Source organism: Humulus lupulus, chromosome 4 (genome assembly GCF_963169125.1).
Source record: "Humulus lupulus chromosome 4, drHumLupu1.1, whole genome shotgun sequence".
NCBI lineage: Eukaryota > Viridiplantae > Streptophyta > Magnoliopsida > Rosales > Cannabaceae > Humulus > Humulus lupulus.
In genome coordinates this window covers 201,895,134-201,923,052 of record NC_084796.1, presented here as the reverse complement: position 1 = coordinate 201,923,052, position 27,919 = coordinate 201,895,134, and the positions used below count along the sequence as shown (strand labels likewise).

The window sequence follows — 27,919 nt, the reverse complement described above, 5'->3', positions numbered from 1 at the left end:
TCTCTCTAGCTTCATCTTCTTCAAGAGAACCCGAGAGAAACACTGTGAGTGTGTGAAGTTCTTGTACACCAGCCATCTTACTGTAACCTTTTCCAAGTATAATAACATCGACTCGTGGACTAGGGCTTGTTAACGCCTGAACCACGTAAAAACACTGTTTGTTTAGTTACATTTAAGCACTTCTACAGTTCTTATCTTTTTATTATTCTGTTTGTATTCGTTTCCGAAAAACTCGGTAAACACCATTAAACTATTATATGCATGTTTATGTGAATTATATTTTAAAATGATGTTAAATGCATGCATGTGGGTTCACATTTTATCACAAGGGCATTTTGGTAATTTGGCCCGTTGAGGGCGTAATTGTATATTTGTATGCATGTCGGTGATCTATTGTTGAGGCCACATTATAATGTGGATTTGTTCGAGCCATTCGACATGGACGATCTTTGAGTGCAAATTAGCGATTTGGTCATAACAGGATTAAGTTCGGGGCTCGGGGTGAGTGTCAGCGTATTTTGGTGATTAGAGTGTTGCCGGGAATTAAAGGGTAACGGGATATGAATTATTGGTATTTGAGAATTTTGGGAACAACAGGAATTGGAGGGTGTTAATTATGATTAACGAAATAGGCGGGAAATGACGATTTTACCCTTAGGAGTCTTTAGAAAACTTTATTTGACCTAGGAGTAAAAAGGTCTTTTCACCTTAAGATTGATATAAGCCATTGAAGGCTGTAGAAATTGGCCAAAATAGAGCATAGAAAACATCTCTCCCGTACCTCTTTATTTCTCCTTTTTCTTTTGGATTTTTGAGCTGTTCTTGAGGATTCAAGCTAGGGAAGTGGATCTTGAGGGCTTAGGATTATGTTCCACCATTGAAGAGAATCCTAAACTGAGATTGAGGTAAGTTTCTAGCCATTAAACTCTAGCTTTGCCCTATTTTTGGTTTGGTTTTCAACTTGGTTTTCGAGATTGGTTAAAGGGAATTGATGGGAGTTTTTGGCTAGGGTTACTTGGTTTGTGATGCTTAGGACATATGTAGATGGTTTTTGGGTTCATTTGGGACTTAAAATGAGGTTTGGAAGCTTTTGGTTCAGGTTGGAAATGGTGGAGTCGAAGGGGGAAAGTTTCAGGGCCATTCTGGCTAGGTGTAGCGCTACAACGCCCATAAGTGGGTGCTACAGCGCCCATAAGTGGGCGCTACAGCGCTTCTCAGGGAGGATTCTAGTTTGTCTTGGGCGCTGGGGCACTAGGGCATTTTTAAGGGTTTTTGGCTCGGGGTTTCAATTCCTAAGGCTCGAAATCGAATCTACTCACCGTTTGGGTACAATTCGGGGTCCCGGGAGTGAGGGTTAGGTCAAGACCCTTTCATTGTTGATTTTCATTAATGGAGGTTATAATTGGTTATGACTAGGTAATCACTAAGGAATCAAAAGGTCGATCATTCTCAAAGGTCGTTCTTTTACTATTTCTCACTCGAACCAGAGGTAAGAAAACTACACCCCGTTTGTGACATGGATGGTTATAATTGAGGCATGTTGAGTATTTAAATGTGGGCATTGATTGCATATCAAATGCTTAGCAAATATTTCTTACTTGTGAATGGCACTAACTTATTAGTCAGAATCGGCAATGATGTCAGATCCGTCTGTGAAGCTGTGACTTACTAGTCAAGTTCAAGAGCGGTACTGAGCACTGGTCATATGCTACTGACCTATGAGTAAGGAGTAACATAAGCGTCATGAACGCAGAGTCGATAAAATATTAGATCTAATCGACATCTGCATTGAATGGCTCATCATGAGCATTAATGTCGGACCGACCTCAAGTTCGATGAAAACTAAAAACGCTTGCCAAGTTCCATGACTAATTACATAGAGCCAGGGCCAGAAGGCCCAGGTGACTCCATCGTCACATGGCTAAGGGTATGGAACCCACACTACTAACCCCATGGTCACTCATTTTGTTTACATTGGTGACTCGCTCATCAGTCACTTATCCTATTTAAGCTAGTGACTCGACCACTCATTTGTAAAAGGTGTAGAACCCACATTAGTGACTTATAACATCAGTCACTCATTTGCTTGAGGCTATAAGCTCTGGATGATTATCATGATCATCATTTGATATTATATACATACAATATTGAGTTTTCTTGCTGGGCTTTGGCTTATTTGATATTATAGCGAGTTAAGCACGGTTCAAAGTTCACAGTAACGGTCTTGGAGTAACCAGGGCATTACAACTTGGTATCAGAGCATGACAAGGTTTAGGGTTCCTATAGACTGGTTGTGCATGTACACTCACCATTGAAGACAAGCTCGACTCATGGTTTGGTAACTATTTATGTGGTTATATATTTATCTGCTTAAATATAGTATAAATGCTTTACCTGTCTACATGACATTCCTTGATAAGGTTGTGCCTTGAATAATGCATCATCAACAAGAGCGTGCTTATTAGTATTGATATTGCCAGAACATACTTAATAGTATTGTTCATTGTGAATTATTATTTGATACATGTTAGATGCTAAATTCTATGATCATGTATCCATCTGTATATTTGTATAACTGTGGAATATGATAATTATCTGCTTGTTCTTGGATCGTGAGGCGGCAATAGGTTTAGTTATCACTGCCTGACTGGTCATATTGACTATTGCAGCAAGGTTTAAGTTGATAAGAATGATTCCAAGACAGACAGATTCATTAGTTGGCTAGGGTGATCAAGGCCAGAATAACAATCAGGGTCAAGAGAATGACCAGAATCAGATTCCACATCCAGCTCCTGAGAATTGGTAGCAATTATTTAATGATATGTAGGCCACAATATTGAGGCGGGGAGAAGAACTTTGCCTCCTGAAACAACAGCAGGTTCCTGTAGTAGCCAGTGTATCTGAGGCACCCCTGTATCGGTGCTAGCAGTTGAGTAAATGCCAGAGATTGGTAACAAATGGGAGCCTCTTTATGAAAGGTTCAGGAAGCAGCAACCTACAGTCGAGGGCAGTGCAGATCCTGCAAAGTCAGAACAATGGATGAGCATGATTACCACCATCTTAGATTTCATGAGGGTAACTGGTAATGAGAGAGTGGCTTGTGCCACGTATATGTTTCAGGAGAATGCCCGAATTTGGTGGGAAGTTATATCTCAGACCAGAAACATCAATGCCCTGAGTTGGGAAGAGTTTCTGACTCTGTTCAACGAGAAGTACTATAATGATGTCATCAGGGCAGAAAAAGCTGAGGAATTTATCAGGTTACTTCAGGGGAGTTTATCAGTGACTCAGTATGCCCTGAATTTTGATCGATTGGCAAAGTTTGCCATGGAGCCGGTACCCACTGACGGGACCAAAAGGGAGAGGTTTCTCGAGGGGCTATAGCCTAGATTTTCCCGGGATGTTCACATTACCACTGTGGCTATGGTTACTACCTATGCACAGGTGGTTGAGAAGGCACTCACAGCTGAGAGTGCAGAGAACAAGATTTGGTGAGACAATACAGCCAGAAAAGAATTTAGGAGGACAGGTTATCCATTTATGGGTTCTGGTAGGGGTTGAGGCCCCAGTGAATAGAAGAGGAAGGTTCGTGACACCTTCCCAGCTCCAGGTCCTGATAGGCAACCCCGTGGTATTTCAATGGGCCGCCAGAGTAGTAGTGAGGCCTGGAAGACTTATCCTGAATGCCCTAGGTGCAAGAGGCGTCATTTGGGAGAGTGTAGGGCAAGGGCCAACTTTTTATGTGGAGCAGTGGGTCATCTCAAGAAAGATTGCCCTAAGGAAAAAAAGGAAGAACCCAGAAAAGCAGATAGCTCGGTCCCAGCTCGAGTGTTCGCGTTGACACAAGTAGAGGCTGAGGCTTCACCCTCAATAGTTACAGGTCAGCTTCTTAGTGCTAGAACCCCTTTTAATGTTTTGATTGATTCTGGTGCTACACATTCTTTTGTTGCTAGTAGTATTATTGATAGATTGTGTAGACCCTGTGATTTTTATGCTGTGGGGTTTGGAACCTTGTTACCCACTAGAGAGTTAGTGGTATCCAGGAGATGGGTCAGATCTTTGCCAATGACAGTGGAGGGCAGAGAGTTGTCAATGGATTTGATAGAGTTGGTTATGACTGAATTCGATATGATATTGGGTATGGATTGGATGGAAAATTATGGGGCAACCATTAATTGCAGAAGGAAGATGGTCACCTTTGAGCCTGAAGGTGAGGATCCTTTTGTGTTTGTTGGTACTGTGCATGGACCTCGCATACCTATGATTTATTTATTGAGGGCTAGGGATCTACTGCAAGGAGGTTGTATTGGATTCTTAGCCAGTGTGGTTGATACCACCCAGGTCGTGCCAGTGAGACCAGAAGAGACCAGACTTGTTTGTGAATTCCTAGATGTGTTTCCAGAAGATTTGCCAGGGTTGCCACCGCACAGAGAAATTGAGTACATTATAGAACTGGCACCAAGGATGGAGCCAGTGTCTAGAGCACCTTATAGAATGGCCCCAGCTGAGTTGAAAGAATTAAAGGTACAATTGCAGGAACTATTGGATTTGGGTTTTATCAGACCTCGCTTCTCACCTTGGGGTGCGCCAGTTCTGTTTGGTTCTCTGAGGATGTGTATTGATTACATAGAACTGAATAAGCTAACAATTAAGAACAAGTATCATTTTCCAATGATAGATGATCCGTTTGATCAGTTGCAAGGTAAAAAGGTATTCTCAAAGATCAACATTCGTTATGGTTATCATTAGTTGAGGGTCAAGGAGGGAGACATAGCGAAGACTGCTTTTTGCACCAGGTATGGGCATTATGAGTTCTTAGTCATGTCTTTTGGATTGACTAATGTCCCAGATGCTTTTATGGATCTGATGAACAGAGTGTTCAAGGATTATCTGGACCAGTTTGTGATTGTCTTCATCGATGATATCCTGGTTTATTCTCAGTCAGAGTCAGAGCATGAACAACATCTGAGATTGGTTTTACAGAGATTGAGGGAACACAGACTATTTGCAAAGTTCAAGAAATGTGAGTTTTGGTTATCTCAGGTATCTTTTCTTAGACACATTGTTAGTAAGGAAGGGATTAAGGTAGATCCAGCAAAGATCGAGGCAGTCAGAGATTGGCCAAGGCCAAAGAATACTTATGAGATTAGAATTTTCCTTGGATTGGCAGGTTATTATAGGCATTTCATGGAAGGATTCTCTAAGATTGCTACTTCATTAACTGAGCTGACACGCAAGAATCAGAAGTTTGTGTGGTCAGATAAGTGTGAGAACAGCTTTCAGGAACTTAAGTAGAGATTGATTACAGCTCCGGTTCTGAGTCTTCCAACAGATCAGGAGAAGTTTGTGATTTACTGCGATGCTTCACATCAAGGTTTGGGCTGTGTTCTGATGCAGTCAGGGAAAGTAATTGCTTATGCCTCACGTCAATTGAAGGAGTATGAGCAGAGATATCCTACTCATTATTTAGAGTTGGCGGCTATGGTCTTTACTTTAAAGGTATGGAGGCATTATCTTTATGGAGAGAAGTGTGATATCTATATAGACCACAAGAGCTCAAAATACTTCTTCACGCAGAAAGACTTGAATATGAGACAAAAGCGTTGACTGGAGTTAGTAAAAGATTATTACTATGATATTTTGTATCATCCAGGAAAAGCCAACGTGGTAGCTGATGCTTTAAGCTAGAAGGGTCCGGGGATGATTTATAGTGCGAGGCTGATAGCCAGAGAATTAGTAGATGATATGACCAGAGCTGGTATAAAGTTGTTGGTGGGCCAGTTGGCCAATATTACGCTACAGTCTACGCTGTTGGAAAGAATCAACGAGGGTTAGTTGAGTGATCCACAGCTGATCAAGATTAGAGAGGATGTTTTGGCTGGAGCATCCACAGATTATACAGTGTCTGATTTAGGCTTGTTGAGATACAAGGGTCGGATCTGTGTTCCGTTAAACACTTCATTGAGGTGAGAGATTATGGATTAATCTCATACTACACCTTATTCTTTGCATCCAGGTACCACGAAGATGTATTAGGATGTGAGATCATTGTATTGGTGGCCCGGGATGAAGAAGGATGTAGTGGAGTATGTGGCTAAGTGCTTGACATGTCAACAGCTCAAGGTTGAGCATCAGAGTCCGGCAGGGTTATTGCAGCCTCTGGATATCCTAGAGTGGAAATAGGAGGACATGACGATGGATTTTGTGGTGGGGTTACCCAGGACTGTTGGTCAACATGATTCTATTTGGGTTATAGTGGATCGCTACACCAAGTCAGCTCACTTCTTGCCAGTGAGGACTACTTATACGGTTGACCAATATGCAGATCTCTATGTGAGAGAGATCGTGCGCCTTCATGGAGCACCGAGGTCGATCGTGTCAGATCGTGACCCCACTTTCACTTCCAAGTTCTGAGGGAGTTTACAGAAGGCCATGGGAACACAGTTGAAGTTCAGTATTGCTTATCATCCTCAGACATATGGACAATCTGAGAGGACGATTCGGATATTGGAAGACATGCTGCGAGCATGTGTGCTGGACTTTGGTGGATCTTGGAGTAAGTATCTACCTTTGATAGAGTTTTCCTACAACAACAGTTATCAGCTACCATATGAGATGTTGTATGGTAGGAAGTTCAGATCTCCCATTCATTGGTATGAGACAGGTGAAAGGAGATACTTGGGTCCTGAGGCAGTGTAGAGGACCAATGAGGCCATTGAGAAGATTAGAGCTCAGATGCTCGCTTCTCAAAGTAGACAGAAAAGTTATGCAGATCCCAAGCGCAGGAACGTGGAGTTCCAGGTGGGAGACTATGTTTTCCTTAGAGTCTCGCCATGGAAAGGGGTGAGAAGATTTAGGACGAAGGGCAAGCTGAGCTTTAGATTTGTAGGTCCATTTGAGATCCTGGAGTGGATTGGTTAGGTGGCTTACAAGTTGGCCTTGCCTCCGGCATTTTCAGCAGTGCATAACTTGTTTCATGTTTCAACTCTTCGGAGGTATGTATCTGATGTGACTCATGTCTTGAGTTATGAAGATTTGGAGCTTGAGGCAGATCTCTCCTTTGAGGAACAGCCAGTCCAGATACTTGACAGAAAGGACAAAGTCCTCAGGAATAAAACGATACCTTTGGTTAAGGTATTGTGGAGGAACAGCAAGGTCGAGGAAGTGACTTGGGAGCTGGAATCAAATATGCAGAATCAGTATCCCGAGCTATTCAGGTAAATTTCGAGGATGAAATTTCTGTAAGGAGGGGATAGTTGTAATGCCCCAAAATCCATAATGCGGTTTAATGGTTAGATTAGTAGGCCGGGAGGGCCATATTTGATTTATTATGCCATTAAACTATTATATGCATGTTTATGTGAATTATATTACAATATGATGTTAAATGCATGCATGTGGGCCACTTTTTATCACAGGGGTGTTTTGGTAATTTGGCTCGTTGAGGGCGTAATTGTATATTTGTATGCATGTCGGTTATCTATTTTTTAGGCCACATTATAATGTGGATTTGTTCGAGTCATTCGGCATGAGACAATCTTTGAGGGAAAATTAGCAGTTTGGTCATAACGGGATTAAGTTCGGGGCTCGGGGTGAGTCTCGGGGTATTTTGGTGATTAGAGTGTTGCCGGGAATCTAAGGGTAATGGGATATGAATTATTGGTATTTGAGAATTTTGGGAACAACGGGAATTGGAGGGTGTTGATTATGATTAACGAAATAGGTGGGAAAGGACGGTTTTACCCTTGGGAGCTTTTAGAAAACTTTATTTGACCTAGGGGCAAAAAGGTCTTTTCACCTTAAGATTGATATAAGCCATTGAAGGCTGTAGAAGTTGGCCAAAACAGAGCATATAAAACATCTCTCCCATACCTCTTTTCTTCTCCTTTTTCTTTCGGATTTTGAGTTGTTCTTGAGGATTCAAGCTAGGGAAGTGGATCTTGAGGGCTTAGGATTGTGTTCCACCATTGAAGAGGAACCTAAACTGAGCTTGAGGTAAGTTTCTAGCCATTAAAACTCTAGCTTTGCCCTGTTTTTGGTTTGGTTTTCAGCTTGGTTTTCTAGATTGGTTAAAGGGAATTGTTGGGAGTTTTTGGCTAGGGTTACTTGGCCTGTGATGCTTAGGACATATGTAGATGGTTTTTGGGTTCATTTGGGACTTAAAATGAGGTTTGGAAGCTTTTGGTTCAGGTTGGAAATGGTGGAGTCAAAGGGGGAAAGTTTCAGGGCCATTGTGGCTGGGTGTAGCGCTACAACGCCCATAAGTGGGCGCTACAGCGCTTCTCAGGGAGAATTCTGGTCTGTTCTGGGCGCTGAGGTGCTACAGCGCTACCCTATTACATCAGATTCCTATTTTGGACATTTTTAAGGGTGTTTGGCACGGGGTTTCAATTCCTAAGGCTCATAATCGAATCTACTCACCGTTTGAGTACAATTCGGGGTCCCGGGAGTGAGGTTTAGGTCAAGACCCTTTTATTGTTGATTTTCATTAATGGAGGTTATAATTGGTTATGACTAGGTAATCACTAAGGAATCAAAAGGTCGATCGTTCTCAAAGGTCGTTCTTTTACTATTTCTCACTCGAACCAGAGGTAAGAAAATTGCACCCCGTATGTGACATGCATGGTTATAATTGAGGCATGTTGAGTATTTAAATGTGGGAATTGATTTCATATCAAAGGCTTAGCAAATATTTCTTACTTGTGAATGGCACTAACTTATTAGTCAGAATCGGCAATGGTGTCAGATCCGTCTGTGAAGCTGTGACTTACTAGTCAAGTTCAACAGCGGTATTGAGCACTGGTCGTATGCTACTGACCTATGAGTTAGAAGAGACATAAGCGTCATGAATGCAAAGCCGATAAAAGATTATATCTAATCGACATCTGCATTGAATGGCTCATCATGAGCATTAATGTCAGACCGACCTCAAGTTCGATGAAAACTAAAAGCGCTTGCCTAGTTCCATGACTAGTTACACAGAACCAGGGCCAGAAGGCCCAGGTGACTCCATCATCACATGGCTAAGGGTATGGAACCCACACTAGTAACCCCATGGTCACTCATTTTGTTTACATTGGTGACTCACTCATCAGTCACTTATCCTGTATAAGCTAGTGACTCGATCACTCATTTGTAATGGGTGTAGAACCCACATTAGTGACTTATAACATCAGTCACTCAGTTGCTTGAGGCTATAAGCTCTGGATGATTATCATGATCATCATTTGATATTATATACATACAGTATTGAGTTTTCTTGATGGGCTTTGGCTCATGGGTGCTAAGTGGTGCAGGTAAAGGGAAAGAAAAACTCACTTAGCCTTGAGTGGAGAGCTTAGGTGGTGATGTCTACAAATGCGGCCGCTTGACCACCACGGCCAAGGAGTTTCTCAAAGGGACTAGGGGTAACCCTATTTTTGCCGCTTAGGTCAGCGGGTTGTAAATTTAGTACTGTAATGACCATTTTGGATTGTAAATAACTTATAAACGTTTTTATGGGCCCATGAACAGTTTTATGTTTTAAATGAAATATATCCTTTCCTTTTGATTGGTTTTTCACCATAACCTATTAATAACACTTAGATGCACGTTTATAACAAAAGAAATTGATTAGCGAGTTAAGCACGGTTCAAAGTTCACAGTAACGGTCTTGGAGTAACCAGGGCGTTACAATATTGAGGCAGGGGCAATCTTGCCTCTGCACGAATTCTTTCAAGGGGTGGCCTATTATTTTGAGGTCACCCCTTTTCAAATTACCCCCAATGGATTTAGAGTACTATATGCACTCTATATCCTTTATAACCATAAGAAGTGGCTTGTACCAACACCACATGAGATCAACTACCTGTTCGACCTCAAATCCAACCCCAACCACAACAACACGGAGTTCTTCCACTTCTACCACCAAGAGTCCGCTCGCACCTTCCTGGGTGGCATCACCCACAAGTCCAATGTAGGGAAGTACTTCCAGGAGTACTTTCTTACAATAGACCTGGTCACTGATAACCTGGCCTTCACCCGAGGAGGTAAATCTTTTACTTAGTGGTCATTTAATTTCTTCTAGCTTCCCTATACATTCTTTTGAACTTTAGTGTTGTTTAGGTCCGTGGTACCGACCAGTCCCTACTCCAGAGATGGAGATAAGGGCAGCAGCCTTGGCCAGCATGACGGACATCGAAAATAGCGTCAAAGAGATGGTCACGGAGAGCAACTTAAGGCTGGTCGGCCTTCTGGCACCTCACCAGGATGTAAGGGAGTCCACAGTAGGGAGTGCTACCGGAGGAGAGATCCCCGAGCAGCACCTGGATGTGTCACAGCCCCCGAGGAGGTGGGCTAAAAGAATGACCATCAGGGAACCTTCCAGCACCCCACAAGTTGTTGTTGTCCCTACTCAACATGGGAAGGGCAAGTAGAAACTTCCCAAACACTCTAAGCCCATACTCGAGTCCTCTGATGAGAATGGTATTGACTTCACACTCTTAGACAGTTTTCCCATTCCCTGTCATTTATTCGACGGGGACAGAAACTTTAAATATGCGATCAGTAGTTTAAATTCAGACTTCTTTGAAGCAAAGAATGAGTGTAGCAGTAGTACCATAAATAATGTATCGACTAGTAGTAATAGCTCGGGTATTGTTGACCCTAATATTGGTCAACTGACACGGAGTCAGAATACGCTTGATGTGGATGAATGCGTTGAAAAGAACGTGATGACGAAAATAATAAGAACATGATATTTTATAGTGGTTCGGCCCCAGGATCTGGTAATAACCTACGTCCACTTAGATTGTTATTGATGTGAGAATCAAAGGAGTGATCAAAGAACTAGGGTTCAATGAGTTTCACTAACCTCTGAAGAACAATACAAATATCTTAAATAGGATTACTCTAGTCTCAAATAATTCGAAAGCCAAAAGTCCCTTCCTTGAGCTATATTTCTCTATTTATAGGCTCAAGGGGGATTACATGAATGTGTTACAGATATTCTCTCCTGAATAATCGGATACTCAGGAGATTGTGAGAGTCAATTTCGGGATTTACAAAGATCTTTATAGAAACATCATGAAGTATGCGGAACCTGCAACCAAGCTGGTCGCAGGTAAACTTCGGTTGCTTACTGCTTATAATTTGTCTTCTGGTCGATACCCTAGCAGAGTTCCTCCAAATGTCAGCCACGTGTCCGGGAATCACTTGCCACGTCATCTACGCCAGTTTTTTGGATAACAGGTATATTACTTAGATTTTTTCTTACTTTTATTTCATTGCTTTAGTATCTCAATTTATATTGCCTGGTCATTTGTTTATATCATGCAGTCATGCCTTCCGACGACGCATTTGATTTGTACAGACAGCCCAAAACCACTGCTCCTGCGAGCAGGAAGAGGGGAAGCATGCGGCATCCTGGGGAAAGCAATAGTGATCCCTCAAAGAAAAGGGCTCGGACTGAGGATCCTCCTGCACCTATACCTTCCAAGGAAACTACTCCTCCAGCTCCCGTCGACCAGACTCCTCCACCAGCTCCCGTCGACCCGACTCCTCCAACTACTGTCAACCCAATGCCTCCTGACCAGTCAGGAAAAACTCAGGCCGAGGCTATTCTGAACACAGCCTATAACTCGGCAAATGACAAATTGAAGAAGCTATCAAGACATCGGTGCAGTCAGGAAGCCTTCAGTAATGTCTCCTCCATGAAGGTCAAGCAGATTCCCAGTCGCTCATTGAATGAAATACTCAGTGTAAGTTGCTATTTTTTCATGTGTCTTAGTTGTCTATCTCGCCATTTTTATTTATACTAACAACTTTGCTTTTTTCTCTGATCGTAGGGAGTTTTTACCCTGAGTACCAACTGGCGTCGCTCGGAGGAGACGTATGCCAAGCATGCTAAAGAAATTAAAGCTGTCGAGGGAAGACTCATCGAGAAGCTCAAAGCAGTCAAGGATAGACACGCCCAACTGCTCGAGGAGCTAAGAGCAGCTGAGGAGAAAAATGCCAAACTGGGCGGGGAGCTGAAGCAACATAAGGAGGCCTTGGCCAAAGACACCGAATCCAAAGAGAGGTACAGGGAGTCTTCAGTGTTGAACTTCAAAGAGGCCTCCAAACTCAAAAACGAACTGGCGATCAGCAGGAAAGAAACTGCTGAGTTGGAGGAGCGAGTTAAATTGCTCGAAGAAACCAACGCTAGTGATCTGGAGTGGTTCAAGGGAGCAACCTTCAACTACTTTTATATGTTCTGGAAAAACAACCGCGAGGCGAACTTTGATTATTTACCAGAGCGTATAAAGCAGGATGAGCTTGCTAAATGCATTGCTCACCGTAAAGAGGAGGAGAAAGTTCAGGCATCTCCCGAGATCTCTTTGGCGATGGGTATTGACGGCATCAGTGAGGATGCTGGGACCTCCATCGACCACCAGCCTCAACAAGATCCTCCAGCTGCTCCATAATTTTATTTATTTTATTTTAATTTGTAACTAGGACACACGAACCACGGTTCGTGATGTGAAGACATTTTTTTGTTGCGTAGGCAGCTTCCCTTTTGATTAACAATTACATTCGATCAGCAATTGCTCGCGGTGTAAAACATTTTACTTTAATATTATAATATTTGCAATTTATTATAATATTTGTTCGTATGACCGAACTTAGCATAGCACTTTGACTTGATTTGACAAAATTTAAACAAAATTTTGAAAAATACTCTAAGTATCGTAGTATGCTTTCCCTTATTTTGCTCATGTGTTTACATATACTTGTTGATATGCTTTGCTTGCTTAGTACCTTATATGCCCCCCAAGTGATTGAGGAGCTTAAGGTCCTCGGTCACTTGCCAAGACCAAGACCTATTCGAACATTACTGCTCATAAAAATACTTATAAAAAGTAATTATATAGCAAAACAACACACGTAATGAGCAAATACTTGTAATGAATACAATAATTGGAAAGAATAAATGGATGCGCACAGTTCCTTTAATTTCTCGTAATATATGGACAATCGTGTCTGTGCGAGTGATCAAAAAATTGATCTTACACTTATAAGCGATTATTCATATTATTGACTAACCCTTGTTCATAAACTTGTAAAAGTGAAATTAATACAAGCCAATTCTTTAAAAATAATTATTTATTGATAATACTTGCGCAAGTGTTCTCCATTCCAATAGCGAGTAATGAGATCTCTATTTAAGCGAGCAAGTTTATAGGTGCCTGGTTTGAGGACTTCTTCAATTTGATACGGACCTTCCCAGTTAGGTCCAATCATTCCAGCAGCTTGATCTCGGGTGTTTAGAAAAACTCTTCTAAGTACCAAATCTCCCACATTAAATTTTCTTTTGTGTACTTTAGAGTTGAAATACCGAGCGACCTTTTGCTGGTAAGCTGCTACTCAGAGTTAAGCTTGCTCGTGCCTTTCATCGACCAAATCCAAAGATTCCATTAATAACTGACTATTCACACTCTAATCATACGCCAACCTTCTATGCGATGGTGGATCTAATTCAACAGGCAACATGGCTTCAAATCCATAGGCCAAGGAAAATGGAGTATGGCCTGCTGCTGTTCGATGGGACATTCTATACGACCAAAGGACTTCAGGTAACTGTTCTGGCCATGCCCCCTTCGCTTCTTCAAGCATTTTCTTCAGGGTATCCTTCAATGTCTTGTTGACAGCTTCAACATGTCTGTTTGCCTGCGGATGAGCTACTGAAGAAAAACTCGTGATAATCCCGTGCCTTTCGCAAAAATCTATGAACAGATCGCATCGAATTGTGTGCCATTATCTGAGACAATCTTTCTTTGCAACCCATAGCGACACACAATGTTCTTGACCACAAAATCTTGCACCTTCTTGGTTGTTATTGTTGCAAGTGGCTCAGCTTCGATCCACTTTGTGAAGTAGTCAACAACAACTACAACATACTTGACATTGCCTTTTCCCGTGGGTAAATACCCAATCAAATCTATTCCCCACACTGCGAATGGCCACGGGCTTTGCATCTGCTTTAGCTCATTAGGGGCTGCTCGCGGTATCTTGGAGAACCTTTGGCACTTGTCACACTTCCGAAAAAAATCTACAGAGTCTTCATTCATCGTTGGCCAGAAGTATCCTTGCCTTAGGATCTTTTTTGCTAATCTCTGCCCCCAGCATGATCTCCACAGAAACCTTCATGGACTTCTCGCATTAATTCCTTGGCCTTTTCCTTTGAAACACACCTTAGAAGTGGCATTGAGTATCCTCTCCTGTATAAAACTCCATCGACCAGAATGAATCGAGCTGATTGTCTTTGGAGGGCTCTTGCTTTGTTTCTATCCCTTGGTAGCACTCCATGCTCTAAGTATTCAATGAAGGGCATCATCCATGTGTCTGTTGCTTGGATTACCAGAGAAGACTCTTCTGCTTGAATGCTCAGTGCAAACAAATGTTCAACGTGTACTATATTCAAGGTGTCAGCATCCTTCGCACTTGCTAACTTGGCCAAAGCATCAGCGTTTGAGTTCTGGTCGCGAGGTACTTGCTGGAGAGTATATTTTTTGAACTGTGCCAATAAGTCATTTGCCTTTTTCAAATAAGCAACCATCTTCAGACCCCGGGCTTGATATTCTCCAATAATTTTATTAACCACTAACTGGGAGTCACTGTAGATTTCAAGTGACTTTATATCCATGTCCTTGTCTAATCTTAATCCTGCGAGTAGAGCTTCGTATTCGGCTCCGTTATTGGACGCTGTGAAGTCAAATCTGATTACAGAGTGGAATCGATGTCCTTCAGGCATGACTAAGATCAAACCTGCTCCAGCATTGTTCTTGTTGGAAGAGCCATCTACGAACAACTTCCAGGAAGGAGTTTGGCTTTGGAGCTCAGGCTCTTCTATCGGCTCGGTATCTTGGAGCCCAGTAAATTCTGCGATAAAATCTGCTAAAGCCTGTCTCTTCATAGTTGCTCATGGCGAGTAAGAAATATCAAACTGTCCAAGTTCAACTGCCCATTTTAACAATCGACCGGGGGCTTCTATTTTCTGCAAGACTTGCCGTAGTACCTGGTCGGTGAGTACTACGATGGGGTGAGCTTGGAAGTATGGTCGCAACTTTCTGGAGGCTAAAATCAAGCAATAGGCTAATTTTTCAATGGGTAGATATCGCAGTTCTACTCCTATTAGCCTCTTGCTTATATAATACACAACTTTTTGAACATGTTCTTCCTCTCTGATTAGGACAGCGTTAGCAGCATACTCGGTGACCACCAAATAGATGAACAAAGTTTCTTTCTCGACCGGTTTAGACAAAATCGATGGTTGCGACATATGAGACTTCAGAGCCTTGAAAGCCTGCTCGCACTCTTCTGTCCACTCGAATTTCTTATTGCCCCTAAGCAGATTAAAAAATGGAATGCATTTGTCTGTTGATGTGGAAATGAATCTACTCAAAGCAGCAATCCTCCCGGTTAGACTTTGAACATCTTTAATTTTAGCTGGCAACTTCATCTCGATCAAGGCCTTGATCTTTTTGGGATTAGCTTCGATACCTTGCGAGTTCACTATGAATCCCAAAAATTTCCCTAATCCAACTTTGAAGGAACACTTAAGGGGATTCAACTTCATCTAATATTTGTTCAAGATGTTGAAGCACTCTTGCAGGTCCCCAATGTGTTCTTCTGCCTTCTTCGACTTAACCAGGATGTCATCAACATATACCACCATATTAAAATAGATCAGCTCTTTGAACATGTGATTGACTAGTCACTAGTAAGTCGCACCAGCGTTTTTCAAACCGAAGGGCATTACTTTGTAACAGTAAATCCCTGTATCAGTTCGAAAGCTAGTGTGATCCTCATTAAGTGGGTGCATACTGATTTGATTGTATCCAGATTATGCATCCATAAATGATAGGATCTCATGCCCTGAAGTGGCATCGACCAGCTGGTCGATCCTTGGGAGTGGGAAACAATCCTTTGGGCAGGCTTTACTGAGGTCTGTGAAATCCACGCATGTCCTCCGCTTGCCATTCGGCTTGGGAACTAGCACGGGATTAGAGACCCAAGATGGATAAAACGCTACCCTGATGAATCTTGTAACGACCCAAAATCGCTAATAAGGCTTAAGGGCCTTGATTAGTGTGCCTGGAGAGCATAATGGGATTTATGTGTGATTTTCATGAGTAAATTCATGATTATGATTTAAAGCATGTTATATGACTAATTGAACATTCGAGATGCATGACTATGTGGTTAGTATGCATGTTTAGGTGAAATAAATATGCATGTGGACCCCGTTTGTATGATAGGGGTAAATTGGTAATTTTAGCCCGCTGTGGGCATATATGTGATAATTGTATTATGTGATTTGTACCACGTGAGGGTGGTGTTATTATTGTGATGCACGTGCCGAGACGGTCCTAGAGAGCTAGTTAACTCAAAAGTCACAACGAGATTTTATTCCCGGCTCGGGAGGAGCCTAGGGGTATCTTGGGGAATTTTGTGAGTTGAGTGAGAACTAGTGGTTATAGTTATTGGTGATTGAGTAACCTGAGTAACCATTTGTAACTGCTGTGAGTAACAAGTTTAGGTGGAAATGGTAGAATTTAAATAGAAGTGAATGGACTAGAGTGCCCTTGATGGGTTAGTTAGGAAATGATTATTAGGAGGGGTAATATGGTCATTTGGCAGGGGCTTTAGTCAATGTTCAGCTGGGTTAAAGGGGTACACGGTTTAGGCTTGGTCATATTTTGGTTTTGTTAAAAATAGAGAGAAGAAAAGCTAGAGGGAAAAAGCTAGGGCAAGAAGAAGAAGAAGAGGAGTTGAAGGAGCTGAAATTTGGAGACTTAGGAGATGAATCAAGGAAGCTTAGGATTGGATTCTTCATTCAAGGATTTCGGAGAGGCTCGTGCTAGAGGACCGTGCTTGTGGCCTTGGTGCATTGGAAAGCTCGGGATACAGGTAAGGAAAACTGTAGCACCCGTAGGACAGGGCATGGACCCATAGTGTTAATGCAGGGCACGGCCCTAAATGGTATTACATGATTATGGTATAGTTTTTATTGAATGTTATTTGAATTATACTATATGTGATTATAGTAGCGAGAACGGTAAAGGTGCCGAGAACGGTTAATGAGCTGAGAACGGCAGCGAGGCCGGAAGTAACACTTAGCACATGGGATGATTATAGTCAGGGTAGGACCTAGTGGATAAATGGGATATCCTTACGGTGAGGACCGAAACCCCAGGCTTTGGTAAGGCTTCTGGGGCGGCATGGCCGTGTTTGCTTAGTTTGATGGCTGACCTGTTTATCTGTGGATTACCGGATATGTTAACTGTATAATTTGCACATGTTATGAACTGTATGAGTTTTCTTGTTGGGCTTCGGCTCACGGGTGCTCTGTGTTGCAGGTAAGGGCAAAGAATGAGTCAACCAGCCATGAGTACGGAGAGCATGAAGCGACGCGTACATGTTTGGCCTGCCCGACTGCTTTAGTTGGGGGAATTTACGAAAAATGGCTGTAATAATCTGTGATTTTAATAACTAATCAACTGTAAACTTATTTTAAGTTGTAAATAGTTTTCAAACCTTATTTTGGGATCCCAGATGTTATATACTTGAAGTTTTCAATAAAGCAAAGCATTTTCAAAAGATTATAGCCTTAACTTTTGCTTAGTCACACTTTGGTTTTAAAAACCTCGGTTAAAGAGTTCTTTGCACAAAGTTTCTTTTAAAAAAAAAAAACTCACTTGGTAACGACTCTAAGGGAGTAGGGCGTTACAAATATGTTCTCCTTTAGCTTCTCGACCTCTTCTTTTAACGCTTTTGATCTATCTTTGTCGAGCAGCCTCCTTTTTTGTTGTACTGGTGGAAAACTTTTATCTATGTTTAAGACATGGCTGATAATTGTTGGGTCAATCCCAACCATATCCTTATGCGACTAGGCAAACACCTCCTGGTTCTCCTTTAAAAATTCCACCAGTTTTTGCTTTGTTGTTGTCTCTAAATTTTTACCGACTTTCACAACCTTGGTCGGATCTGCCTCATCAAGTTGGACCTCCTCGAGGTCATCGACTAGTCCTACATCTTCTTCAAAATCCCCAAAGCGAGGATATAAATCTCTATCCTCACTTTGGGCAACACCCTATTTGGTGACTTGCTCATCTGATTGGTCTTGTACTTCATTGGCCAATAGCAACCCTTTCTCGGCTCCTTCTCTCGATCCACCCCTTTTCGCCTTGGTAATCAAGAACTTATAGCATTCTCATGCTTCTCATTGGTTTCCTAACACACATCCTACCCTTGCGTCGGTCGGAAACTTCATGGCCAGGTGTCAGACCGAGGTCACAGCTCGTAGGTCAACTAGAATAGGCCTTCCAATCACAGCATTATATGCAGAAGGACAATCAACTACTATAAAGTAGTGAGTAATGTCTTATTCATAAGTCCAGTTCCTACTGTGACTGGAAGCTTGATCGACTCCGTTGGCGCGAGCCCTTCACCAGAAAAACCATAAATGGTTTGGTTGCATGGCTCCAAATCCTTCACTGACAACTTCATCCTCTCCAGCGAAGACTTGTACAGAATGTTTACTGAGCTTCCTGTATCCACTAACACCCGCTTAACCATCATATTGGCGATCCGGACATCCATGACCAGAGGATCCGAATGGGGAAACTGGACATGCTGGGCGTCAAGCTCAGAGAAAGTTATCAGTTCTTCCTCTGTTTGAGCTTTTTTGGTAGTTATCTCCTCTACGTTCAGCATTTCAATGTCCTGGTCGTGTCGTAAGGTTCGGGCATATCACTCCCTTGCCTTCCCACTATCCCCTACAAGGTGTTGGCCGCCATAGATGGTCAACAATGTACCCGCCACTGGAGTTCGCTTTAAAGGGGGCGAGCGTTTGCGTATAGGTGCCTGCTCATTGCCTCCTTGAGCCTGTCTCTGGGAACCTCCAGTGGCTCGTACATATCTTCTCAGGTGTCCTTTTCTGATAAGGAACTCAATCTCATCTTTAAGCTGGTTGCACTCGTTGGTGTCATGACCATAGTCATTGTGAAAACGACAAAACTTGGTTGTATCTCTCTTGGAGATATCTTTCCTGATCGGGGCTGGTCACTTGAAAGGAACAGTGGTGCTAGTAGCCTAGTACACTTATGCTCTGCTTTCGACTAGGGTCGTATAATTGGTGAACCTCGGCTCATATCTGTTACTTTAAAGGTGCTTGCTCTCAGACGTCGATGGCTCATGGTTTGCCATTTTTCCTCCGTGTTTCCTGTTATTTTTGTCATTTCCATTGGGTTTCCCAAACCCACTGGCACCTTTGGTGGGATCTTCTTTCGGACCCTAGTCGTCTGCGGGCACCTTCCCTTCATTGGTGATGGCCTCTTCGAGTTTGATGTACCTATTTGCTTGGTCCAAAAACTCTTGGGTGCTTTTCACCCCATTTTCCCTTAAACTATTCCAAAGGGATGAATGGCATCGTACTCCAGCAGTAAGTTCCATCATCTTCCCCTCATCACCAATTGTCTTAGCCCCAGCAGCGGCTCGCATAAAACGCTGGACATACTCCTTCAAGGATTCACCCTCCTTCTAGCGTATCTCGACCAGTTGGTTGGCTTCGGTCGGATGTACTCGACCAGTGTAAAACTGCTCGTAGAACTCTTTCACGAACATTTCCCAAGACACTATGCTAGTAGGAGGGAATTTGAAAAACCACTCCTAAGCTGTATCGGATAAGGTGGCCGGAAAGATTCTACATCGAGCATCATCTGACACCTTCTGGATGTCCATTTGTATCTTGAATTTATTCACATGAGATACTGGGTCTCTAAATCCATTGAAGTTGGGTAAGACCGGCATCTTAAATTTTCTTGGGGTTTCGGCCATTGCTATTCTTTGTATGAACGGAGTGCCTATTCTCCGATCATACTCAATGTTGGATGTTCGGCTCCCCACTAACTGCTAGACGACCTGATTTAACACATCAAGATGGGCCTGTACAACGTCTGGTATTATTGGGGTGACCAGTGCCGGAGGGGCATACTTGACGTGCCTTTCCCATCTATCATTGAGTACGTCTCTCAAATCCTCATCCCTACCCCCTTGCTCGTTAGCGCCTAGTCAATCAAAGACGTTAGGTTGCCTAGGCTACCCCCCAGCATTTTGACTCGTCAGCCGATTCTCTCTTGGTGGGGGACTACGTTCCCCACCCCTATCTCCTTGCCCTCAACCAGCATTTCCTCTGCCGGAATCTGCCTCATTATAGTCATGCTCATCCCTAAAATGTGACCAACTACGGTGCGACCTGCTGATCATGCTATTTCCCCCTCCCCTCGCTGGCACGTCTCGTCTGTCAAGTGGAGGTCTGCGTTGGTTGGTGGGTCCCCGGGCATTATTATGTCGTGGGGGTCCCCTGACCACAGACCCTGACTCGACCTGTCTCTTGCCATCAAAAGGACGTTGTCGCCTGCTCGGTGGATTTTGCTCTTCAGCAGTCTGGCGTCTAGGGCTTCGGGGAGGCTGCCCGTCCCTATTTTGTCTTTGCTGCTGGGGATTATCTCGACCAGCGCGAGAAGGAGTTTCCTGCTCAGGATGTTGAAATGGAATATCCTGTTGAGCAGCAGGAGGCTGCTCCGACCTCTGAGGGCTTGCTGATTGGAGGCAGAGTGTGGTGATGTTGTGGACAATTTGAATGTGGATCTTGTTGTGGCAGTAAACTAGGTGGCTAATCCGGTTGAGAAGCTGGCGCGAGCTACCCTCAAGCCAACTAAATGGCTGCCTCCAGGGTGGCAATGGCATCCCTCTGTCAGCGATCCATGTCGGCCTGCCCCTCATTCAGTTCTTGGCGTTGCCAATCAATTTCTCTTTATTGCAATGCCATCGTTTCAACCACATTTTCCTGATTATCCCTCATATATGCTAACTCTTCCTACAACACAATCAGTGTTGTCCTCAAGGTCTCAAATTCCATTTCCTCCTCTTTGAAATCTATTTGTGGCTCATCCTCAGCCACATTTTGCGGAGGAGGCTGGGTTGGTGCAGTACCGGAGGTTTGTCCAGTCTTTCTAGATGTTTTCGCCATTTGATCTCTTTGGAGGTCTTGAGTTCAGCTCTCAATGAAAGCACCAAAATGTTGACCCTCAAATTGGTCAACAACGCGGAGTTAAGTAAAACGATAGAAAACGAGATGAAATCAAGATGAAAAGATAAACGATACAAAAGATTTATAGTGGTCCGGCCCCAATAAAATGGTAATGACCTACGTCCACTTAGTGTTCTTATTGATATAAAATCCCAAAAACTGTGATCAATGAACTAAGGGTTCACGAGTTTCACAAACTCTTGGATGAATACAATTGTGGTGGATAAAAATACTCTATTTCTCTCTTAGAATTCTGAAGTCCAAAAGTCCCCTCTTTTGAGCCTTTTGATTCATATTTATAGGCTCAAGGAGTTCTACATGGGAAAACGTGCCTTAATTACATTTAATACATGCATATCTAAGTAATAATGGAAATTACAATTAATGCGTAATTGTAAGATTACATATCTGAAGGAAATAAATGAAAATATACGACCAAACTGGTCGCCCATAATTATGTTGTCTGATGAGCCAATTCTCTTCTGGTCGATGGTCGAACTGACCATACTTACTTAAACGGCCACGTGTATCCCACGTGTAGGCTAATTCTGCCACGTCATCAAGTAGTCAATTTTTGGGTAAACAGATACTCTTTGAATCTTTCAATTTGAAGAGGTGCATTAACAATTCCCAATTCTAAATACCATATTTAAACTACTTATCTCCTATTTTGAAATTTTTTTAAAAATAAATAAAATAATGAATTTATGCAAATGAATCAACCTTCCTAATTACCAATACCATATTTAAACTATTGTTTTTTTAAATAATAATTAACCCTATTTTATTGTAGCCAAAATCAATGATAAAAAAATATATTTTTATATAATTAATTATTTATGAAATGCTAGGATATAGATAGCCTTTGAATCTTTCAATTTCAAGAGGTGCATTAACTATTCCCAATTCTCAATACCATATTTAAACTACTTCTCTCCTATTTTGAATTTATTAAAAAAAATAATGACTTTAAACCCTAATTATGCAAATGAATTAACTTTAAAAAAAAAATAATAAGCCCTATATTTTTTTTTGAAGCCAAAATTAATTATAAATAAGATGTAATGACTTTAAATCCTAATTATGCAAATGAATTAACTTTCTCAAATCTCAATACCATATTTAAAATATATATTTTTTAAAATACAACAATTCAGCTTTATTTTTTATAGTCGAAATTAAAATTACAATGTAAAAAGTGTTTATAAACAATTATACAAAAGACATCACTAGTCATGGATTGATTTTTTTCTTCTTCTTCGCGAATGACCATTTTTCTCGGTAGTTGACTTTGGCTCCATAGGAAAATTCCATGAATCATGTCCAACCTCACCACAATACTTGCAATATAATAGCAATTTTTTTGTTTTTCTCTTCTTTGCACCTCTAGGGAATGATTTCGACAAACTGGTTGTAGTTGGTGTAACGTCTCAAATTTCCTAATAAGGCTTAGGGCCTTGATTAGGGGGCCAGGATGGAAAATTATGAAAATGATGTGATTATGTGATATATATGTGTATCAATATGTGATTATGTGAGTTATATTATAATATGACTTTATATGCGTGTTTTGGTGTATTAAATATGCATGTGGGCTCATTTATGATTAATTGGGCAATTTTTGTAATTTGGCCCGTTATGGGTATATTTGGCATATATGTCATATATGTGTGGGACCACATTATGAGGATATATTTGGGTTACTCGGCACCAGACAATCCTAGGGAGCAAGCTAGTGGGAAAGTCACAACGGGACCCATACTTGACTCAGAGTGAGTCAAGGGATATATTGGGTATTTAGCACATTACCGGGATATTGGGTAATGGGAATGATTATTTGATGATATATTGGGAGTTAGTGAGATCATGAGGGAATTCTGGGACTCTGACTATTTTACCCCAGGGGCGTTTTTGAAACCTCGAGCATTAGGATTTGTTTGATGTTACTTAAGCTCGAAGTAACTTGTCAGAAACATAAAAGAACATTTAGTATGTTCTCTCTCCCTCCTGTTCTCTTTTTGGCGCCGTTAGCATTTTTTAAGGAAACTCGAGTTTTAGGACTTGGATTCAAGAAAGGATCAAGTCATAGTGATTCTAGGGAAGATTAGAAGCTTATTAGCCGGAGAATTTAGCGAGAAACGACATAATTAAAGGTAATTTAAGCTTTGAATTTTTGAGTTTCTGTTTCCTAAGTTTCTTAAGTTTTGAATTTGGATTTTGTGTTTTGATAAGTTTTTGAGTTGTCTAAAGCTTGAGTTTTGATGGTTTTGGGCCATTGAGATGTTTGAGAACTTTGTTTTTTGGATTTTGAGATGTTTGGATAGGTTTATGGAGGATTTAAAATGAGAAAATTGAGGGTTTATGGCTGGCTTCGAGGTCGAGCCGCGACCCTATTCTTGGGTGTCACGGCACAAGCTAAACGAAGAAGATGAAGGGGGTTGCTGGGCTATTTGAGCCGCGGCGCTTGCTAGGAGCGTCGCGGCGCTAGTGCAGGCAGAGAAGGGCTTTGGGCCCCTGACTTTAGCAGGGCTGCGGCTCTAGTGTTTGGGGTCGCAACTCAAAAGGGGAAAAATGGACAAAGTGGGTTTTTAGTCATGGGAACTTAAACCTAAGGGCTTGGGATCGATCCTACTACCCGGTTTGGTAGGATTCGACGTCCCAGAGGCTAGTACTCATTCTGGAAGAATTTATATACTCGTTTGTATAGGATTCTATATTCTGGTTGTGACTAGGTGTTCGATAGGGGTTCAGAATTAGGATCGTGTTCGAGGGTCGTTTATTGGTAACTTGTGCTTAGACCAAAGGTAAGAAAACTACACCCAGTATATGATGCATGTGATGTATGTGATTATGGCATGACATGAATGTTGAATATGGAATTGATTAGAGCTTGAGTCTCTGTAAATGTGCATGATTATGACTATGCTTGTGATTATCGATTAAGCATGTTGAATGCCTTAAATCTGGATATTTGACATATGATATATGCATGTGTTTCATTACCTCATTGATGATGCACTGACTTATCAGTCAGAAACAGCAATAGTGTTGAGTATTGGTCGTAAAACTCTGACTTATCAATCATGAGTGGCAATAGTGTTGAGTGCTGGTCGAAGAGCATTGACTTATTAGCCAAGAGCGGCAATGGTGCTGAGTGTTGGTCGTAAAGCTCTGACTTATCAGTCATGAGCGACAATAGTGATGAGTGCTGGTCGAAGATCATTGACTTATCAATCAAGAGCAGCAATAGTGCTAAGTGCTAGTTGTAAAGCTCTGACTTATCAGTCATGAGCGACAATAGCGCTGAGTGCTGGTCAAAGAGCATTGACTTATGAGTCAAGAGCGGCAATAGTGCTGAGTGCTAGTTGTAAAGCTCTGACTTATCAGTCATGAGCGGCAATAGCGTTGTGCGCTAGTCATATTGGTTAGGCTAACCAGAAGCGTCAGGTATGCTCACACAGAGGATAGGGCTAAGAGACCTGAGGTGACTTAATAGTCACATATCCTAGCATTGGCTTATTAGTCAAGAATGGCCTTAGCACGTTGACTACTGGTCAGCGCCAAGTACGCTTATACAAAGGATATGGCTAAGAGACCTGAGGTGACTTAATAGTCACATATCCTAGCATTGACTTATTAGTCAAGATCGGCAATAGCGCTGGTCAAAAGGCACTGACTTATTAGTCAAGGACGACATTAGCACGGTGAGTGTTGGTCGAAAGGAACTGAATTATTAGTCAAGGACAGCAATAACACATTGAATGCGTGTCGTAAGACATTGACTTATTAGTCAAGCAGGGCAATAGCGCGCTAAGCGCTAGTCCATATTATCTAGCCTAACCTGAAGCGCATCACATGCTTGACCGATCTATTGATCGAAGAAAACCTAGCGTCGAGTACGCTAGATCAGCTAGAAAGCTGGCTATACAGAGGACAGGGCACATGGCCCCAAGGTGACTTATTAGTCTCATGTTCTAGGGTGTCAAGCCAGAATGATTCCCTAATCATTTATTTGTACTTGCCTGCATGCATTAGTAAGGTTATTACTGCTAGGCATGTTTATTATGATTTGGTGACATGTTATTTACTGCTTATGAGCATGTTTAATTTTTCTTGTTGATCCTCGGCTCACGGGTGCTATGTGGTGCAGGTAAAGGTAAGAGAAAGTTGGACCATCCTTGAGTTGAAGAGCTTAGGTGACGATGTGTACATATGTGGCTGCTCGACCACCACAGCCGAGGGTTTCAAGAGGAACTAGGTTTTAAACCCTATTTTGTCACTTAGGTCGGGTGGTTGTAAATCTTTTATTGTAATTAACCTTTTAAATGTATTTTGGGATCCCAATGTATACAGTAAACGTTTTAGTGAAACATTTGTATCTTTCGCAAAAAAAATTTAACCCTAAACTGTTAATCACATTTAGTTACACGATTATGGCCAAATGACTCGTTTAGCGAGTTTAGCACTATTTAAAATACACAATGTAACGGTCCCTGGGTTGTAGGTCATTACAGTTGGTCTGCCTTTTATTTTTTTAATCAGAGAGTCCAAAATATTATTAAGAAACACTCACTCGTCATTTTGATGATGTTTTAACTCTTCATCTGGTGGCATTTTTTTTCCAATTCTGCATTCAACTCTGATATAACTTCCATAGCCTTTTGAAATGCTTCTCGCGATCTTGTATCAAGGTACGATGTAATAGTATTTTGTGTGGTTACACCACCGTACCTAGAATTTTCAATAACTTCAGGATGATGACACTTTCTTTCATTACCTTGAGTCAACAATTGAACTTCTTTAGCATCTTTTAGCCAACGTCTAGTTACCAAACAAATTGGCAAACTTCTTCTCTCCAAATTCTTCAATGAAATAAAAATATGTCTACATGGAATTCCTTTTGTCTCAAAAGAATAGCAATCACATCGAACATCATCCCCATCATTGGAGATTACTTTGCGCTTTAATTCAGAACCAATGTATTTTTTGACCAAACAAAGAGTGTAATCTGGTATCTTATCATCCTTTAGGACAATATAATTATCGCCATGTCGTATCTCCTTTCTTATCCTTGTAAAAATTTCCCTTGTGAAAATTGAAGAAATTTCATCCTCCACACACGGCATAATTGTCTGGTTCAAAACTGGTTCAGTCAATTTAGTTTTGTAGTGTTCTTTCATCTCGTTGTAGCGTAGCATAAATAAAGCATGGTCCACAATGGTATTTTATTTTGAAAATATCTTTTCAAGAATGCATTTATAGATTCGCATCTACCGATAGTAGTAGCTCCACCAAAATAAATACCACGAAGAAAAGTATATGTCCACTGCTTTCTTTTGCCATATTGTGCTTCCACCAATGCATTTCTTGTCAATCTATATTTATTCACTGTCACTTTCCAATTATCCTCCCATTCTTCCTCCTTGTAATACCTATATTTTGGTAAAAAGGAAAAATATAAATGTTTTCATATTATAATTGAGAGAATAAGATAAAACACCATTTAATGTATTACCTAAAAATAAAAAATTTCAATTCTTGATGGAATGTTATATTGTGTACATGGTGCATTGCATTTTTGAGTATGTGCCATGAGCAAATACGATGTGGAACATCGGGCATAATATTATCCAGTGCTTTGTTCATTGCTTTGCAACAGTCCGTCAAAACTGCTGAAGGCATCTTACCACCCATGCACTCTAAAAATGTTTCCAATACCCAATCATATGTGGTCGAAGTCTCGTTATCAAGAAGTGCAGCTCCAAACACACACATTTTGTCATGATTATTAGACCCAAGTAGTATTACTAATGGCTTTCCGTACCTGTTGAACAAAAAATTAATATGATATTTGAAATTTAACTAAGAAATCGATATAAGGTAAAAAAAAAATTAAATACCTATTGGTTTTGTAAGTAGAATCAAAAGTCATACAATCACCAAATAATTGGTAATCAACTTGGGAAGTCCTGTCAGACCATAATAAATTTGTCAATCTATTTTCTTTATCTACATCATACTTGTAGAAAAACGTATTGTCCAGCCCTTTTTTTGCTTCGAGATAACCCATTGTTGTGGATGTGTCACAATTATCCCAAGTTGAATATTTTTTACAAACTCTCTTGTACAAGTCATCTTTGATACATCCCACATTTTCCCAACCATCATGAACTTCTACCATGTAATTCCAAATTCGAGATGTCTTAATTCCGGCTCTCTTCATTGACATAACTTGTTCCCTCATCTCGTCCCTAAATATTCTATTAGATCTAAGAAATGGTTTTTCACAGAAGAAGGAAAACTTATGGTTGTGGTGGTTATTAAAACACTTAGTAATCCAGTGATTAGTTTCCCTATTTAAATTTATTCTAAACTCTGCATTACAACTCGTTCTTGTTAGAGCACGAGCTTCTTTACACCTATTATCAAGATTACAATATTTTTGTTCTCTAAAACCTTTGTTTGAACACACCCAACTTCTAATGTATAAAATATTTTTTTTGTCCTCCCTCTTCAGTTTTTTTCTAACACTAAACCCCATCATTTTTGCATACAAAAAATAAAAAGATTCTGCTTGTTCAATACTTACAAACTCCTTCCCTTCGAAGTCCAAAAACTGTATATGTTCTGGTTCTTTTGTCAATATCCAAAAATTGAAGCAAGCTCCTCCATTGCGCAATATCAGGTTCGATCCATTCTTCGTTAACGCCACATTCAACATTTTCTTCTGATACATCTTCATTATTTGTCTCTTCCAAATGTGTTCCCCCAGCAAGGTCTACTTCATGTTCAGAAGATAAAGATTTT

At 41.3% G+C, this 27,919-nt stretch overlaps 2 protein-coding genes across 2 annotated transcripts; one reads left to right on the top strand and one right to left on the bottom strand.

Moving 5' to 3' along the window:
* The first annotated feature begins 11,318 nt into the window (after nucleotides 1–11,318).
* On the top strand, nucleotides 11,319–12,443 carry LOC133832806 (uncharacterized). The gene is made up of 2 exons (XM_062263100.1): nucleotides 11,319–11,738; nucleotides 11,826–12,443. Exons 1-2 carry the CDS (start codon nucleotides 11,319–11,321, stop codon nucleotides 12,441–12,443), a joined length of 1,038 nt encoding a protein of 345 aa, XP_062119084.1.
* A 13,261-nt stretch (nucleotides 12,444–25,704) lies between these two features.
* Nucleotides 25,705–27,356, bottom strand: LOC133832805 (protein FAR1-RELATED SEQUENCE 5-like). Its single transcript, XM_062263099.1, has 4 exons — nucleotides 27,013–27,356; nucleotides 26,703–26,936; nucleotides 26,387–26,544; nucleotides 25,705–26,255 (listed from the first exon to the last, which is right to left on the bottom strand). Exons 1-4 carry the CDS (start codon nucleotides 27,354–27,356, stop codon nucleotides 25,705–25,707), a joined length of 1,287 nt encoding a protein of 428 aa, XP_062119083.1.
* Nucleotides 27,357–27,919: the final 563 nt, after the last annotated feature.